This window comes from Protopterus annectens, chromosome 7.part1 (assembly GCF_019279795.1).
Source record: "Protopterus annectens isolate FY-2018-M chromosome 7.part1, PAN1.0, whole genome shotgun sequence".
In the NCBI taxonomy this organism is placed as follows: domain Eukaryota; kingdom Metazoa; phylum Chordata; order Ceratodontiformes; family Protopteridae; genus Protopterus; species Protopterus annectens.
The window spans coordinates 347,565,559-347,582,022 of record NC_056740.1 but is presented as its reverse complement, the minus strand read 5'-3'; the positions used below and the strand labels follow the sequence as shown (position 1 = coordinate 347,582,022).

General features: G+C 41.9%; 1 protein-coding gene and 1 non-coding gene across 2 annotated transcripts in view; one reads left to right on the top strand and one right to left on the bottom strand.

The window, feature by feature from the left end:
• The first annotated feature begins 296 nt into the window (after positions 1-296).
• LOC122807870 lies at positions 297-455 on the top strand. The gene has a single exon (XR_006365734.1). It is a non-coding gene; the product is annotated as a U1 spliceosomal RNA (small nuclear RNA).
• A 6,093-nt stretch (positions 456-6,548) lies between these two features.
• PDE12 (phosphodiesterase 12) overlaps positions 6,549-16,464 on the bottom strand; it is a 92,460-nt gene continuing 82,544 nt past the window's right edge. Inside the window, exon 3 of the mRNA XM_044078770.1 lies at positions 6,549-7,118. Within this exon, the coding sequence (XP_043934705.1) occupies positions 6,670-7,118 (449 nt within the window). The 3' untranslated portion in view covers positions 6,549-6,669. The remainder of the gene's footprint in view (positions 7,119-16,464) is intronic.

Sequence of the window (16,464 nt, the reverse complement as noted above, 5' to 3'; positions counted from 1 at the left end):
TCTTCATCTTTCCCTCTCGCTTCCAAATTGGTTAAGGATCACTCCAGATTCTTGGGTTCTGTCCATCATCCATCCAGATACTTCATGGTGTGGAAATCCCTTCCTCCTTTTCTGGACAATCCACAACCTCCCTCAGGATCAGCTGTAGTTTATTTCAGATGTAGTTCAGGGCATTTTTATCCAAGAAGTTTCTGTTCCTCACGGAGGGAAGGAGTTTTATTCCAGAATGCTTTTGGTTCCCAGGAAAGAAGGCACCTGGAGATCCATTCTGGACCTTTCTCAGCTCAACACCTTTGATACTTACTTGGCAGAGGAGAGGCCACTATCAAGAAAGTGGTTTTCCCAAGGTGAGGCTCTTCTATTGCACATCAGAAGGGTGGACCCCTGTGATTTCCCCAAATGCGGGAAACTTAGTTGCATAGTTCTGAAGATTCCTTCCTTTAGAATGCCATTCCTTTGGACTCTGTTTCCTCTTCTTCTACCTCAGGCTTTCCTGGTCTCTTTGGATCTCAAGGATGCCTATCTTCATATCCCTATATTCATCCCTGTTTCAGGAAATTAATGCAGGTTGGTTTCTTCCTTGCATTTTCAGTTCTCTGCTCTGCCCTTTGGCTTCTCTACTGCTCCAATGGTTTTCATCAAATGCCTTGCTTCTGTGATTGCCTTTTGTAGAATGAAGGGAATAGAAATCTTTCCTTACCTGGACAACCTGCTAATTCAGGCCTTCTTTCCCAGAGACCTTGCTTCAACACGTTCACTATGCTATTTGCTGCTTACAAAGCTTAGGGTTTACAATAAACTTACAGAAACCCATTCTGACTCCTTCTCAGGACCATGTTTTTCTCAGTTGCAGGGTCCTAAACATTTCTATGCTGGCTTCCCTGCCACCACCCAAGGCTCTTACTCTGACTGCCTTTTTTCAGTCTCTTCTTCCTCAGGTATCAATTGCAGCCAAAGAATTTCTAAGGGCTCTGGGATTCATGTCTTCCACCATTCCTATGCTACCCTCTTGCCAGATTCCATATCAGAAAGCTACAGTTGTTCCTAAAGTCTGTGTGGCTTCGACACCGCCATTCTTTAGGCTTTCTAGTTTCTCTTATTCCATGCATCAAACTAGAGGTTCAGCGGTGGATTCATCAGCTCTCTCTCAAGCGGGGGCTTCTTTTTCAGCCCCAAATCACCTTTCAGGTACTCCTTTTTGGATGCTTCAGACACTGGTTGGAGTGCTCCTTTCAGCCCTCTCAAGGTTCAGGGTCTTTAGCCCATTCATCAGAGGGCAGGCTATATCAACAAGGAGATGAGAGCTCTCCTTTGGCTTTTCAATCCTTTCATACTTTACTTCTTCCATGCCTCTCAAAAGCTTTACAGACAACACCACGGTGATGTGGTACATCAACAAACAAGGGGGGGGGGGTCTTACCCTCTGTGTATATTAGCTCTTCAAGTTTTGGATCTGGCTGTCCAATATCAGGTGGCTTTTGAGTCTGTTTATATTCCTTCGGAACAAAACATTGTGGAAAACTCTTTGAGCAGGTCCATTACACAGGCTCACAAATGGATGCTTCACAGAGATGCATTTGTGGTCATTGTCCACCAGTGGGGTACTCCTCGGGTAGATCTTTTTGCCTTCCCTCTGAACATACAACTTCCTCTTTTTTGCACCACAGTCCCTAGTCCTCTGACATGGAAGCTGGACCTTGGAAGGGGATACGTTTCTCTACACCTTCCGTCCTCTCTCCTTCCTCTCATACAGAGGATTCTGTTCAAGATAAAGCAGGACTTCCTTAAAATCTTGCTGGTGACTCCCTTTTCTCCCAGACAGCATTGGTTCCCTCTTTTTTTCTGCACCTAGCCAAGGGCAGTCAACACAAGTTACCTCAAAGGGTGGACCGATCACACAAGGCAAGGGATCTCTCATCTGTCCTCCTTGTCCTCTCTTCAGTTGACAATGTGGATGATAGGGTTTTGACCCTGTTTAGGCATCTTTTTTCCTGAGGATGCGCTTTGGATTTTAACTCATTCAATCCAGGGGAGCTTGGGAAGTTTACATTGCAACTTCCAATGGGTGGAGCCTAAGCCTTTTGATAGAATCAAATTGTGTCCTCAGATTTCAAACAAATGTTCATATCTCTAGAACCATAGGAGTTATGAAAGAAGTATAAATGGCAAACCCTTCAGCACAAACTATTCTTATTCTTATAGTGGTGGTATTCTTCAGGTTCTAGGTCTTAAAATCAGATTTTATAAGTCACAGTAAACACAGTAACTATTATGTTTGTAATATTTTGCAAACAACTTACAATATCTCAGCAACCTTCTGGTTGCACACATACTGTCAGCAGCATTTTGTTCATCTAGCTGAGAGCTTTCATATGAGGCTAAGGAGTTGTCTGTTAATTGGTTGTTGAGATATTTAGAAAAATATGAAAATTAGAGCTATATAAATTAATATAATAAAAACATTTTATCTCTCTTTACATGCACTAGACAGAGGTCAAATATTAATGCAGTTGAGCTTGCCATTGTGTAAGCTTTAAGATGAAATATGTTAAAACCTTGTACATAATATTTACATCAATAATTCCAAAACCATGCTAACAAGCAATATTTGATGTCTCTAGGCATCAGTAGGAGTTGCATCTGGAGGCGTCACTTGGATGTAATGAGTTAAAGGAGGCCATAAACCCATTACCAGGAAATCCTGCATGTGTAAATGGAACAGATTTTCTGTCTGGTGCCCTGCTTGTAACCAGGATCCACTTACTGTTGAGATTCCTCTGGTTCTGTCTTACTTGTGTGAATTGCTTCATGCTGGGCCGGAGTATTCTTCAGTTAAAGCTTACCTTTTAGCTATTTCTGCTTGTCTGCCTTTGTTTCCTCCTCTGAAAACAATTTCTTAAAGGCATCCTTTAGATTAAGACATCCCAGAAAATCCATTTCTCCTTCCTGAGACCTTAATTTTGTTCTTGAAAAATTGACTCTGGCTCCTTTTGAACCTGTGGCTTCTGCTTCCTTGTAGCATTTTACATGGAAGACTATTCTTCTTTTGGCCCTTACTTCTGCTAAGAGAGTATCTGAGCTTCAGGCCCTTATGGCTGTTCCTCCTTTTTTAATTTTTCAAAGGGACAGGGTGACTCCATACTAATCCTTCTTTTATGCTGAAGGTAGTTGATAAATTTACTCTATCAACCTATTAATTTATCCACATTTTTTCTTCTCCGTAGTCTGCTAGTGGGAAGGTTCTCCACACTTTAGATTTGTCTAGGCAACTCTGATATTATTTTGATAAGACTAGTGCCATTTATAAGTCATTGTAGCTTTTTGTTTCTTTTCATCCTAGATCTTTAGGTTTGGTTGTTTCCAAACAAACCATTTCTTCATGGAACTCTAAGGCCATCTCTTTTTGTTACTCCTTTCATGGGAAATGTCTTTCTGTCGCAGTAAAGACTATTTTATCAGGGCTGTAGCTTCCTGTGGTGCTTTTTTCATTGGATACCAATTCCATCCATGAAGTTGCTACTTGGACTTCTGTCCATATCTTCACTAAGCATTACAAATTTGATGTTGTTTACAGGGCAAGAGCTGGCTTTGCCAGGGCTATCCTGCATGGGTTTCTTGAGGGCTCTGCTGGGCCTTCCGCCTCTTAAGCTTGTTGTGTAAAATCTTACCATAACAGTAAATGTTCTTCTCCTCACTGTTGCAGTATTTGCTTTCTCTCCATTTTTTCTCTTATCCTTCCTCTTTGCTTCTTGATGCACATTCCTCCTTCTTTCCTTGGACTGTTGTTTCTCCTGCGGCTATTCAGTTCTGAGGTATGTACATATGTACATCACCTTTATGCCCCACTTTGCAAACGGGAGCATATGTGTGATGTACGACTTCCTTAAAATCCTAAGGCTTTGGTACACTGGCTGGACATTGGGCAACCCTAGGCAGGGAATCCCTTTAGTCAAGAATACTGCAACAGTGAAAATATTATCATCTACTGTTATGGTAAGACTTTACACAACCGTACTACATTTGTACTGATCACTGTTGTAGTCATGACATTTGGAAGCTCTGCCTTAGGTGAAGTGTGACGGCCACCTAGGCCTCAGGGTGGTGGTTCTGTTGGGACACTTGGTCAGACCCTTACTCAAATGCCTACTTTTGATATGGCCTCTTGCATTGCCCTTCTTAAGTCTGCTATGCCATTGAGCACATGCATGCCCTCTAGGGCTAAAATAGCTATCCTTTCATTTGGTCCGGATATTGGTTCCTAGACTTCCAAATCCAATACCAGATTCCATATTACTTTACTGAAGGAAAATGGCACATTATTTTTGTTAGCGAGACCACGTAAAACTGTATTAGGGCAGTACGACTCTCAGCCAAGTCTCAGCTCTGAAGGTGGAGCCCTTCGCTAAGTTAAGGACTCAGTCATCCAAAGAGTGGAGGTCTGACATTTTATTAGCCAAGTGGCATTCTAATGCAGTCCCAAGGTGTCTTGTTGGTCCTATCCACCATCCATATTTCCCTGCAACTAACAAAAAAAGGCATAGGACCAGCCGTCCTTCCAATCTCTTCAGGTCTGGCTAAACCAACCACCTGTTGGGGGAGGGGGACACACCAACTCAAAAGAAAAGGCAGTCCTCTCCTGAAAGAAGAAAGGATAATGAAACGGCTTACAGATTTTTTGATACCCTCCTTCACAGTTTTGAACAGAGATGTTTTAGTTGAGGTGGTTTGGGCATCTAGTGAGGATGTCCTTGGATGCTTCCCCACTGAGAAAGAACCAAGCACTGCCTATTGAGAGGGGGTCCCTGGGCAGACCTAGGACATGCTGAGAAAGATTACATTTGCTCAGTTTGTCTAGTAGTGTTTTGGGATTCTGCCTGATGAAGGAGCTGGGCGGGGTATATTTGTCAGTTTGCTTAGTACTGCATTGAGATCCTGTCTAATGAATGAGCTTTGGGGGGCATACTATTGCTGGGGACTAGAAAGTTTGGTCTTCCCTGTTCACCTTGCTACCAATGTGACTCTCACCAGGATAAGTGGTACAGACAGTTAATGGATAGATGGATTCTCAGACTCGCAATGTGGCAACTAACTCAACAGATTTTTTTAGGGTTTTTAACTTGCAATGGATTCAAAAGCCTAAAAAATAAAATCAAAGCAAATTTGTCATATATTTTACATAAAAATCTGTCATACTAGCGATGAGACTTAAGTGGTTAGAAAACAGGATTAGTTGAGTTTCAAGACTTTTAGAACAGGTACCCTTGCAAAATAACTTTCTTGGGTGGCGTAAGAGAGGGAACCTTGTTGGCTAGGCTTACTTACTTAGGCCCTTGGGCCGATAGCCTAGTACCTACCTATGTACTATGCAGCATGTGTTGGAGTTAATTAGATTCTGGTTCACTGCATCACGTGTCATGTGTAATCTTATTTACTGCCATCTTACAAATGTTACCTTGTATACCCATTCACTGATGATTCTCAACCTCAGTACAACTTAAACCCTGTACTACTACTACTACTACTCTAATCTGTCATCATGTAAGTATGTAATGTATATTCATCTATTTTGCTGTTACACTTTACTTAGCTCTACTATATAATATTAAATTTGCTTAATTGTACTATTTTTATTGTGTAATATGGAGCTTTTCACCCCGAGCCTCCACTGAAAATGGGCTCCTTCAGCCCAATGGACCTCCCCGGTCATCAAAGTGGAAATAAATAATGTGTGGCTGTCAAACCAAGGTTTCTGTTAAGATAAAAGAAACAAATACAGCAATGGTCAGACAAATTATAAATTCTGTCCATTTGCCTTAATCTTGGCTTCTACACTTTTCCTTAAAAATCTGCACATTTGAAGCTGTAGTTTTACTTGCACATTTCTAGAAATTGGGAATTCCCATTGAATTGAAGCACCTACAAAATTACTTGGAAAGTATAAATTTAACCTTAGAAACCAACCTGCAAACTGTTGGAAAGCTTTCCACAGCATGCTACCTTAGGCTGTAGTCTACCTACAAAAAAAGTTTAAGAAATGCAATGCACAAATGTGTTTAACACTGAAATAATCACAGATAACACAATTATGTAATCACCAGAAAATGAAACATGAAAAGAAACTTTTAGTGCATAAACTGATAATTTTTCTTACTTCCATCCTGAACCATGTGTATATGTTAATTATATTTTCTGCTCAACTGAATACATAAAATGGCTTATAAATGATTAAAATGGTATAGTGATTTCTGACCATAACCCATTTCCAAGATTCTCTCATTTCAACAAGGAGGAGGATATGTGTTTGATGCCCTTTGCTGTGACAATCAACACCATATAGTTAATTAAAAAAGGCAATCCATATATGATCATGATATAAAAAAAGTCTTTTGTTAGTGGATTATACTAGTACATTAAAGTAAAATGCCATTACAGCTTTGATAGGACTTTCTAAACTGCAACCACTTTTCTTATGAAAATAGCTGTATGCCCTTTGACTTTAAACACTGTGCTAAAAATTGGAAAGCTGTACCAAGAATACAATATACCCATTTTAATAATCATTTTTCATTAAATTCAATTTATTACAAGCACATTTTGCAATTCATTATTTTGTTTACTACAAAGTAAACAGCCATCAGATTAAGCAAAATGAATGTGCCCATAAAAATATTAGATAACATTCTTCCACTTTAAGTCACATACAAGTGCTATATGGTCAGATGGATGTGAAACACTAGGAAGTGCGTGGTGTGTGGTGACTTCATCATGACTTGGCAAAGGAACTACTTGGTCAACTTCAAAAGCATTGGAATCAATAAATATGTAGTCCAGACATCCATTAAAAGCTCCCACATAATTTGTGTATGCGGGCAGTCCACAGGCACTCTGTAGTGTCACATGATGATCAAGGGACATTTGACACTGTTCTTTTTCATTAGAAACCCAGTCTTCATGGTCAGCATCAATATATCCTCCTGTGAGAAAGGTGACAACTCCTGAAGCTGGCATGCTGTTTAAGTCACCACAGAAGATGACTGGTACATTGGGATAGATTTCAGTAATGATGTGGTGAATGTGCTGCCAGGCTATGGCTATCTGAAGGAGACGAATGTTTCCACCTAAAATAAAAGCACAATAGATCAGTAAATTTAGAAGTTCTTCAAAAAGCTGCTAGAATAAACTACTGTATTAAGTGAATCTTACTTTTCGTTTCAGTTTGTACAGGAAACAGTACTCTTCTTCCTGTGTTACTAGTTTTACTGCACTGTTCTTTCACTTACAACTTTTTAAAACTAAAGCAAAGCCATTCTACTCTAATTTTTTTTTTTTTAGGATTAGTGCAGGCTGATGACTGTGATATGTGTGAGGAGCTGGGCAACTCACTCACTTGAGTTAGACAAAAGTTGTCCAGTTCTAGGAGTTTTCCTAGAACTACTAAAGGACACCATTTTGTAGCTGAACTTTGAATTTCTCCATTTTACTCAGTGTGTTATTGAAGTACTATTAAACCCAATGGATCTTAGTCACCTGCCCCTTATGCTTAGTTTCATGTATCCTTCCAACACTCCTACTAATAATCTTTACAAGAGCATCTTAACAAAACCAGACTTTCAATCACCCATACCTTCAAGCCTACTAGCCATGCAGACCACTCTATCCAGAACATCAACTGTGATTAATCAAGACTTATCTTTAAAATGTCAAAACAAAACTCCCCACAAGGAATTAACTGTGCCTGATGTAACCAAACATTGCACAAAAAATAAAACCAACTCTGACACAGAGACTGCAGATATAAAATCACAAGAAATATGTTTATTAAAAGGGGTTAGTGCTTTCACATGGTTTGAAAAAACATCTGTGTGTGTCGGAATTGGTTTTATCTTTTATCTTTAAATTGTCCAGTTAGTACTTTTATGTAGTACTGTTTGATAAATTATCACCTGACCATTATGTCATTCACACTGATTTTATTTTTGGTCCCCTCGGACCTCATGTTTAACAGCCTGGTCCCCAGCACCCAATGCCCATGCCGGGTCTACCAACTACTCTCCACCCCCCCTCCCCACGATTTACTACATTTTCGCTGGGGCTGGTCATGAATCCTAATTGTGTCCTTCGAGGTTGGCTCATTTGTGCTTCCATCTGGGAGGATGTTTCTTAAGACCTACCCAACTCCCTTTCACCATCCCATGCTCGATTACGTCTCTGGGGCAACTCAACTCTTTGGACCATGCCTCCCGTTAGGGTGCGTATCAACAAGTGCCCTCCCAGCTTGGTTGGGCAAACCCATCCCTGCTGCTCCATCAGTTGCCTGAGCCACTAATTGAATCCAGATCTGCTGAGTCATAGTTTAGAGCTTTATCCCTCTGACACCAGAACGGCTTTCCTTCATTTGCTGATCATCCATCTAATCCAGTTCAGGGTCACAGAGAAGCAAAAGCCTATTCTTCCACTCATGGTACAAGGCAAGGAAATACATATCAGATAGGGTGCTGAACCATCACCAAATGCACATTCAAATGTGGCCCACACAACTACAGACTACTTGAGGAGTGGCAGGTCACCGAAGGCCCATTTTTGAGATAGACAAGAAAACAACAGTACTCAGTAAAAACTCAAGCAGACACAGGGTGGGTATGCACACTATGCACAGAAAATACACAGGTAAAAACTGAACTGGGAAAGTTAAATTCTGTGAGGCAGTCACAGTAACTGCTGAGATACTGTGTCCCCTACAGCAATTATGTAGTCAAAACAAATTAGAGGTAGACAGTAAGTCTGACGCTGGGCTGAACACTGTTAGGCCTCAGACAGGACAAGAGTGGGATATTAAAATCTAGCCAAGAACTGCACCACTGTGAGCAATGGTACATCAGGGAGCCAGAGAAAAGTTACCAAACCCTTATATAGGTTCATAGGTGATTACTAAGCTAATGGCTAATACCCAGGATATGACAATATTATGTCTCAATTCGGTCCAAACCAATGGTGTTCAATGCACTCAAAATATAACCGATTAACCAAAAAAAGCACAGCTTTGCGGGTTTTTATGTAATTTGTTCTGATGAAGTCATTCTGTTTGATGAAAGCGCTTAACCTGTGGTTTATTTTTGTTAATAAACTTCTCTCTGTGGACCCGCAACACTGTGCTCTTTTTGGTTAATTAATTATGTCTCAATTCCCCAGATATGGGATGGGAAGTATGAAGGTAGTGGGCCTTATATGTTATAGAGGAAGGATGAAGTAACCCCCTAGGAAGGATATCAGGAAAGAAAGGAAAGCAGACAAATTTACTTTACACATGATGACACAGAACTGGGGAAGATGGATCTTGACTGGACGCAAAATGATGCAGGTGGTGGGGGGAGAAGACTAGGCTGGAGGAGGAGGTGAAAAGGAGAGGAGGGTTAGGTGCTCAGGTCACAGGACAGGGATTTGTTTTATGGAGCTCACGGGGAAATAAAGAAGATATGAGGTATACTAGGAACTATGGAAGCTTCACAGAAGAGTTTGGAAGTTACAGAAAGTATGGCGGCCAGTCCCGACAGCAGGGATCAAAAGGGACTGACAGGACAGAGCAAGATGTACAATGAAGAGAGTAAGAATAAAAAAAAAATAAAACTTGGGGAGAGATAGAGGGCAGGGCAAAGGACACAGACAGGAGGGAGTAGAATGAGGTGAGTCAGTGCAACTCAAAAGTTCAGAAAAGACAAAAGAAGTGCCAATGGGAAGATCCCAAAGAGGACATATATTACTGCAGTAGCATGTCAGGTAGGGCTGTGTTCTCAGAAACACAACATGCACTGACAGCTGACTCAGGAAGTAAAATGTCAATAATTTAACTACTGGGTCATGGATCATGAAAATGACCAGAGGATTAAGCGGAGGTAATTACAGGACCTGGTTTCAGGGGGGGGGGGGGTTGTTGTCTCACTTTGATATTCTGTGTTTAACTCTTAGTCTAGAGGGTTTCTCTTTGCCTTATAAGTGTTAGTCACATATCTATGTATTTATTTCTCTCAATATCTGAGCTGTTTGGCTGGCTGCTGTCTGTCTTCCTGTAATCAACTGAAGTACATACAAGCTGATTTAAGTACACTTTGTTCTGCACTTGCATTGTTTTACAGATTCACTGAATATTGTGTCTCTGCAATTATTTTAACACCCTCCCTGTTCTTGTTGTGGTACTCATTGTGGTGGCTTTGGAATTGCCCACCCCCTTCCCTGTAAATCTGTGTTTGGACACTCCTCCTGGGCCCATCTCATTTGCTCACTCAACTGAGTATAGTATATAGTCAGATCATATTTTGATTTCAGACATCCCTACCAGTCCCACCTCTTCAGCTCCATCCACTGTGTGCAGAGAGAGCATTTGGAAAGGACAACCCATGTAGTCTCTTAATTTTGATCTATTCCATCCCTCTCCACTAACAAAACAAACAAAAAAAATGCTTATACTTTATTCAGCTGCTCTTAGTGTAACGGTCTTCTACATTCTTTATGATCTTAGTTTGCTGTTCTGTGTGCTCTTAAGTGCACTTATTCTTCACTTATTACTTGTTAGTAGCTTGATTAAATGTATATGTTATTCTAAGCATCTTAGTTTTGGTTTTAGCATTTGTGCTTCATACCAGTTATTTTACATTTAGGGCTTTTGTGGACAAACCCTGCTCTCCCCAAGTCGACCAAGTATTCACAGCACTATGTCTGGACAATTCCCTTCAGTTTCCCCTCCCAGTCTGGTCGAAATGGGCATACTGATATAGTGTAGCAACTGCCTCATGTTCACGGATAGTCCCTTTCTCCTAGCACATAATTCTTCTACTTGCATGCATCTACATCAGTAATCTGGAATCCATGCTCTCTCATACCACATTCAGCACTCCTGACAAAGAGGAGATTGCCAGCACAAACACCACACCACCCACATCACAGAGTCACACACCCACCTATGCAGGGGGTTCTCAACAAAAACTTACCTAAACAGAGACCTGCAAAACACTCTCAAACATTCCACACACAATGCTAATCACATCACACACAGTAGTCAACACACCAGTGTCTCACAAACAAAGCCCGTTAGGCATAATAAACCAACGCAGCCCATAAAGAATAGCAGTAAGCCAAACATACTAGTCACTGGCGACTCAACAGTGAGACAAACTGATGTCCCCTCACCAGGCTCAACATGGAGAAGGTCACTGTCAGCTGTTTGTCAGGCGCTAGAATCTGTCAGGTCATGCACACACACACGTCTTTCCACAACAGGTACAAGTAGGACTCTGTCAATGTCAGTGTTGGTGAATGACTTGAGACGTATCTCTCTATACTATATGATGGCATGATTGAGTTCTCAGAGTATGTGCTCTAGGCAGGTGTGACCCTTGCCCTGAGCAGCATCCTACCTTCACCAAGAATGATGCCACAAAACCAACACAAACTGATGCACTTCAACAAATGGCTTAGTTTCTGGTGTCTTTCCAAGGAGATCCAGTATATGTCTGCCTGGGATGACGATTGACATGCCTCGATGCTTTGCTAGAGATGTCCTCCGCCTGTCACCCCTGGGGTTCTAGATCTTGGCCAAGACTCTTGCCTCCCCCATTGTGCCTTTTTTAGGCTATGTCCCAAAAACAAACCTTCCAACATGAAAGATCTGTCAAAAAGCAAACTGAAGGTCATGCTCAATGTTAGGAGCCTTAATCTGAAAATGCCCTCAATGGAGGCTCTCTTCACACTGGAAGATGCCGATGTCTGTGCAGTCACGGAAACTTGGTTCAGGGCTGCTGATGGCAATTACCAGGCTACACCTCATTCCACACTATCTGACCCCAAAATGAGGTTGGAAAAACTAAGGGTGGTAGAATCTCTATCTTCATTAAAGACAGGCATACCACCAGACTGGTTTACCAGCATTGACGCACTGGAATTGCTCCAGGTGCAACTGACAGTTGGGCAAGACACCCATCCAAGTTACAGTCAGCTATAGACCCCCTCCATGTCTCAGATCACCCACTCCTCCTACCTGAACCTACTTGACTCCATCAAGGTACCCCCTAACACCCTGATCCTTTGTGACTTCAACTACCACACCACAGACTGGGTGAACTATTCCTGCACTAATGCACTCACTCAACGATTCCTTGACTGCATCAACTTTAATGCACTAGACCAGCTGGTCTCATCCCCCACAAGGAGAGATAACATACTGAACTTGTTTCTCACCAACATGGGTGACCGTTGCACCACTCCCATAGTATGATCTTCCCTTGTGAGATTAGATCACGAGTCTGTCTCATTTGAAGTTTCTATCCCACCCAACCCCTCCCCAGCCGTAACCAGACTAAAAAGCTTCTCAAAAGTTAACTACACCCTCCTAATTATTTTATTTTACATTTGTTTACCGGGAGAGTCCGACTGGGCATAAAACCCTTTTTCAGCGGAGACCCGGAGAGAAAAGCTCCATTGTTAGTAAACTATTTTGTTAGTAGAAATAAAATTGTATAATACAATAAAGAAAAAATAGTAACAGACATTCATAATGGTAAAAAGACTAGTACAGAATAAATTGGTCAAGATGGAGACAAGACCAATAATCTTGTACAACAATGCTTTTAGAAGACCGTTCTTACAGTAGTAGCAGATAGTGACACTGTATACAATAAGAGTGCAATTATGATACTTAGTCTTATATAAAGGTAGCATAGCAAACTGAAGACAAAATCTGGCAGATATTAACAGTGAGAAAGAAAAAAAAACACCACAAGGTAATCATATGGCTTAAATCAATGCTCATTACATATGCAATTAAAATTTAAAAAAACTCTAAAGGAGGGTATCAGCAGTTTCATACCACTGCCCCACTCAGAGGATGCAGACAACTATGTTGAACAGTACGCCAGTGCAGTATACAAGCACCTGTACAACTGCATAGAGTCGGCCATACCCAACAGAACTAAAACCTGCTCCTCAAGGAAACATAAACCTGTCTGGTGGACATCCTCTATCTACAGGCTTTACAACAAAAGGAAGAAATTGTTGTCCAAGGGTAAAAAGGAACAAATTCCAAATCGGAAAATCTCCCTCCTCTGCCTCAACAAGCAAATTAGATCACTAGTGGAAAAATCTAAAGCCAATTATGAGTTGAAACTAGCCTCTGAAACAAAGGGAAACCACAAGTCCTTCTTCAGTTATGTTAGGAATCTCCATGGCAAAGCCGAAGTTTGTTCCGAATTATTACTTAATGGTACCGCTTACACTGACCCTGCAGACTTAGCCAACCTGCTAGCTGATAGGTTCAGTGCAAACTTCACCCCCTTATTGCCCCCCAAAGGCCCAGTCGACATCCCCAATACTTGTCCCACACCTCACATCTCCGTAAATCAAAGTGTTAAAGGCCCTATCCAAGGCAAAGAACACAGCTTCCATGGGACCTGATAATACCCCAGGCTGTATTCTGCATCATCTTCAGCAAGAACTAGCTTTGCCATTGAGCACCCTATTCAACCACAGCCTAATTACAGGCTTCATTCCAGAAGAGTGGAGAACTGTCATTGTCATCCCCTTGCACAAAGGTGGTGCTACTACTGACCTGGGAAACTATCGCCCCATTAGCTTGACAAGTCTGATCTGTAAAGCCATGGATTGTGTTATTATGGATCTCATAAACAAGGACATAGGCAATCTCTAAACAATCGATCCCACCCAATTTGGATTTGTCAGGGGCAGGTCTTGCCTATTGAACCTAGTTGACTTCTTTGAGACGGTCACCAAGGTCCTGGATGAGGGAAAGTCAGTACATACAGCTTACCTTGACCTGGCCACGGCCTTTGACACAATCCCCCACTCAGGCATCATTGAAAAGCAAACACAACTTGTGTTAACCCCTATCTCGTCAGATGGGTGGCCAACTGGCTCACACATAGGACCCACAAGTTCAAAATAGGCGCCACCACCTCAGACAGCAGACCTGTCACTAGTAGTGTTCCCCAGGGATCTCTCCTGGGACCCCTATTGTTTGGCATCTACTTCTCAGAGGCCCAGGCAAAGACAAAGGGCCTGTGGCTGACCAAGTTTGCGGATGACTAAGTTGGGTGCTGTCACTGACTCCCCAAATGACGTTAACATCCTGCAAGAGGATCTCACAGCTACAAATAACTGGTGTCAAAGTCATGGCCTTACGTTAAATGCAAAAAAATACCATTTGGCAAAAATACAGCCCTACTGATTATCACATCAACAGCAACCCTCTAAGCACACAACACATGGTGAGACACCAGAATACTCAGGTTGACAACAATCTCACATTTGACCATCATATGGGGCAGTGGTCAGAAAAGCCTTTTACTTGGTTCATCTAAGTAAAGGGATTGCATCCAGAAAAAAGGAGGTTATTACCTCTCTGTACTCCTCCGTCATTAGACCTATAATTGAGTATAACACCCCGTTTGGTATGTACCTCTCCAAATACCTGCACCAATTGGAAAGGCCACAGAAATACCTCACAAAGAGAATCCATGGTCTCCAACACCCATACTATATGGACAGGCTCAAATCACTATCAATTTGCTCTGTATCATGCAGATTGCTTAGAAGTGATCTGTGTCTCACCTACAAGGCAATATCAGACCCTGCCCTACAAGAGATGCTCCACATCCGCAAGTCTAACTCCTCACACATTACCCACTCAATAGGCCTAAATCTAATATGCGGCATCAACAAAACCTGCTGGAGAGACAGGTTTGTCTCACAGAAGCTCCCCCATGAAACAGATTTCCCATACATGTCAGAGTACTTCGCTTACCCTCTTCAAGCGCAACCTTGATGAGTGGATGTGAAACCATAAATTTGGTCCCAGGGGTTCCACCTTTGTCCCTCATTGACAGGGTTAACAGGTGCTGACTGAGGTTTCTTATTTGAGGGATAAACTCTTGGCTAGGCTTGTAAGGGCTCTAGGGCCATTAGCCTAGTAACCTCCTATGATCCTATGACCCTTGGGATGATGAGATGTTCTGCAAGGATAGGTGCCATCTCAAAACACAAGAGTCAGTACTACTGAAACAGGATGGAAATGTACAAGACAGCATTGCTTTTATTCTGCTAGGAATGTAGAGTGCTGTTCTAAGGTAACAGTGCATAATGACAGGATGTCAGAAGATGGGAAGGAACAAAAAAACAGTTGAGAGGGATAGGCCGACAATATACTGTACCATGCAGGCACAACTCCTTAACATATGCAGGTTGTGAATCAGACATACGTTAAAGCAAGAGACCATACACCTGCACAATATATCAATACTATCACCCAGAAATAAACAAAGCCTCCACCAGTTTAGGACAGAAAGACCGAACATTGCTATGTGGGCATATGTGGCGACAGCAGCTGAGGAAGAACACAGGACTGATGAGAGCCTAACTAGACTCCTCAAAAACAGAACACTACATCAGCCACTGATATTGCTTTTGGCCAGGTCCTCTCTTAGGAAAGGTATGGTGCTGGGGATTGAACATAGGTAGTATTGCTTCCCATCTATAATGGCAGAGCAAGTACAAATCCAGGATAATAAACCATATTCCACAAGTGGTCAAGATGATGGTAGTCCTAAAGTCAAGGCTCACAGGGTTCCAGGAGCACAGGAAATTTATTAATGTATTTCTACAGATTCACTGCAGAACAATCTCAAATGACTTACATGATCCATCCAGTTCTATGACTGGGTTACCGGGGCATGGAGAGAGGCAGTTCTCAAGGATGTTACCTATGTGGGGATTTCAGCAAAGTATTTGACTCTGTCCCTTACCCATGGTCTTTTTGTGAAAATCAGATGGGATGATTGTGGGCAGTAAATTGTGGAGACGGATAGAAAAGTGGTGAAAGGACAGGCCTCACAAAGTGATAGTGAGAAGCAACAGCTCTCAGAGCAGATAAAGTGGCAATGGTGTCTTCACAGGGAAAAGGTTCTACATTCTGCCCTCTTCAGTGTGCTCTCCTATGAACACACATAGGGCACATACAATTGGATACATTTCTACAGGTGAGACAAAGGGACTTGAAGAAGACTGAGGTATGGTCCTAATGGTAGCACCCCCCCCCCCCAAGAAAAGTGTGATGCCCCTGAACTGAGGTAAGAAACCTCAGGGGAGTAAAATGCATAGAAGAGGTCAACCTCAGAGCATCTGTACAATGATTTGACAGACATCTACAGACAAAGCATGAACACTGAGGCTTTGTGCAAGAAATTGACAACTTGTTAGGATACACACCCAGAGCTGCAGCATCCAGACACAAAAAAAAAAATGATGGCATCCTTCTATTAGACTACTAAGGTCACTGCTGAAATACTGCACGTGGTTCTGGAGGCCTTACATAAAGAAGCAAGGCTTGTAGGTGGACAGAGTACAGACAAAAGCAACAAGGACAGTATGCAGGATGAAGGGAATGGTGTATTAACAGAGGCTTAA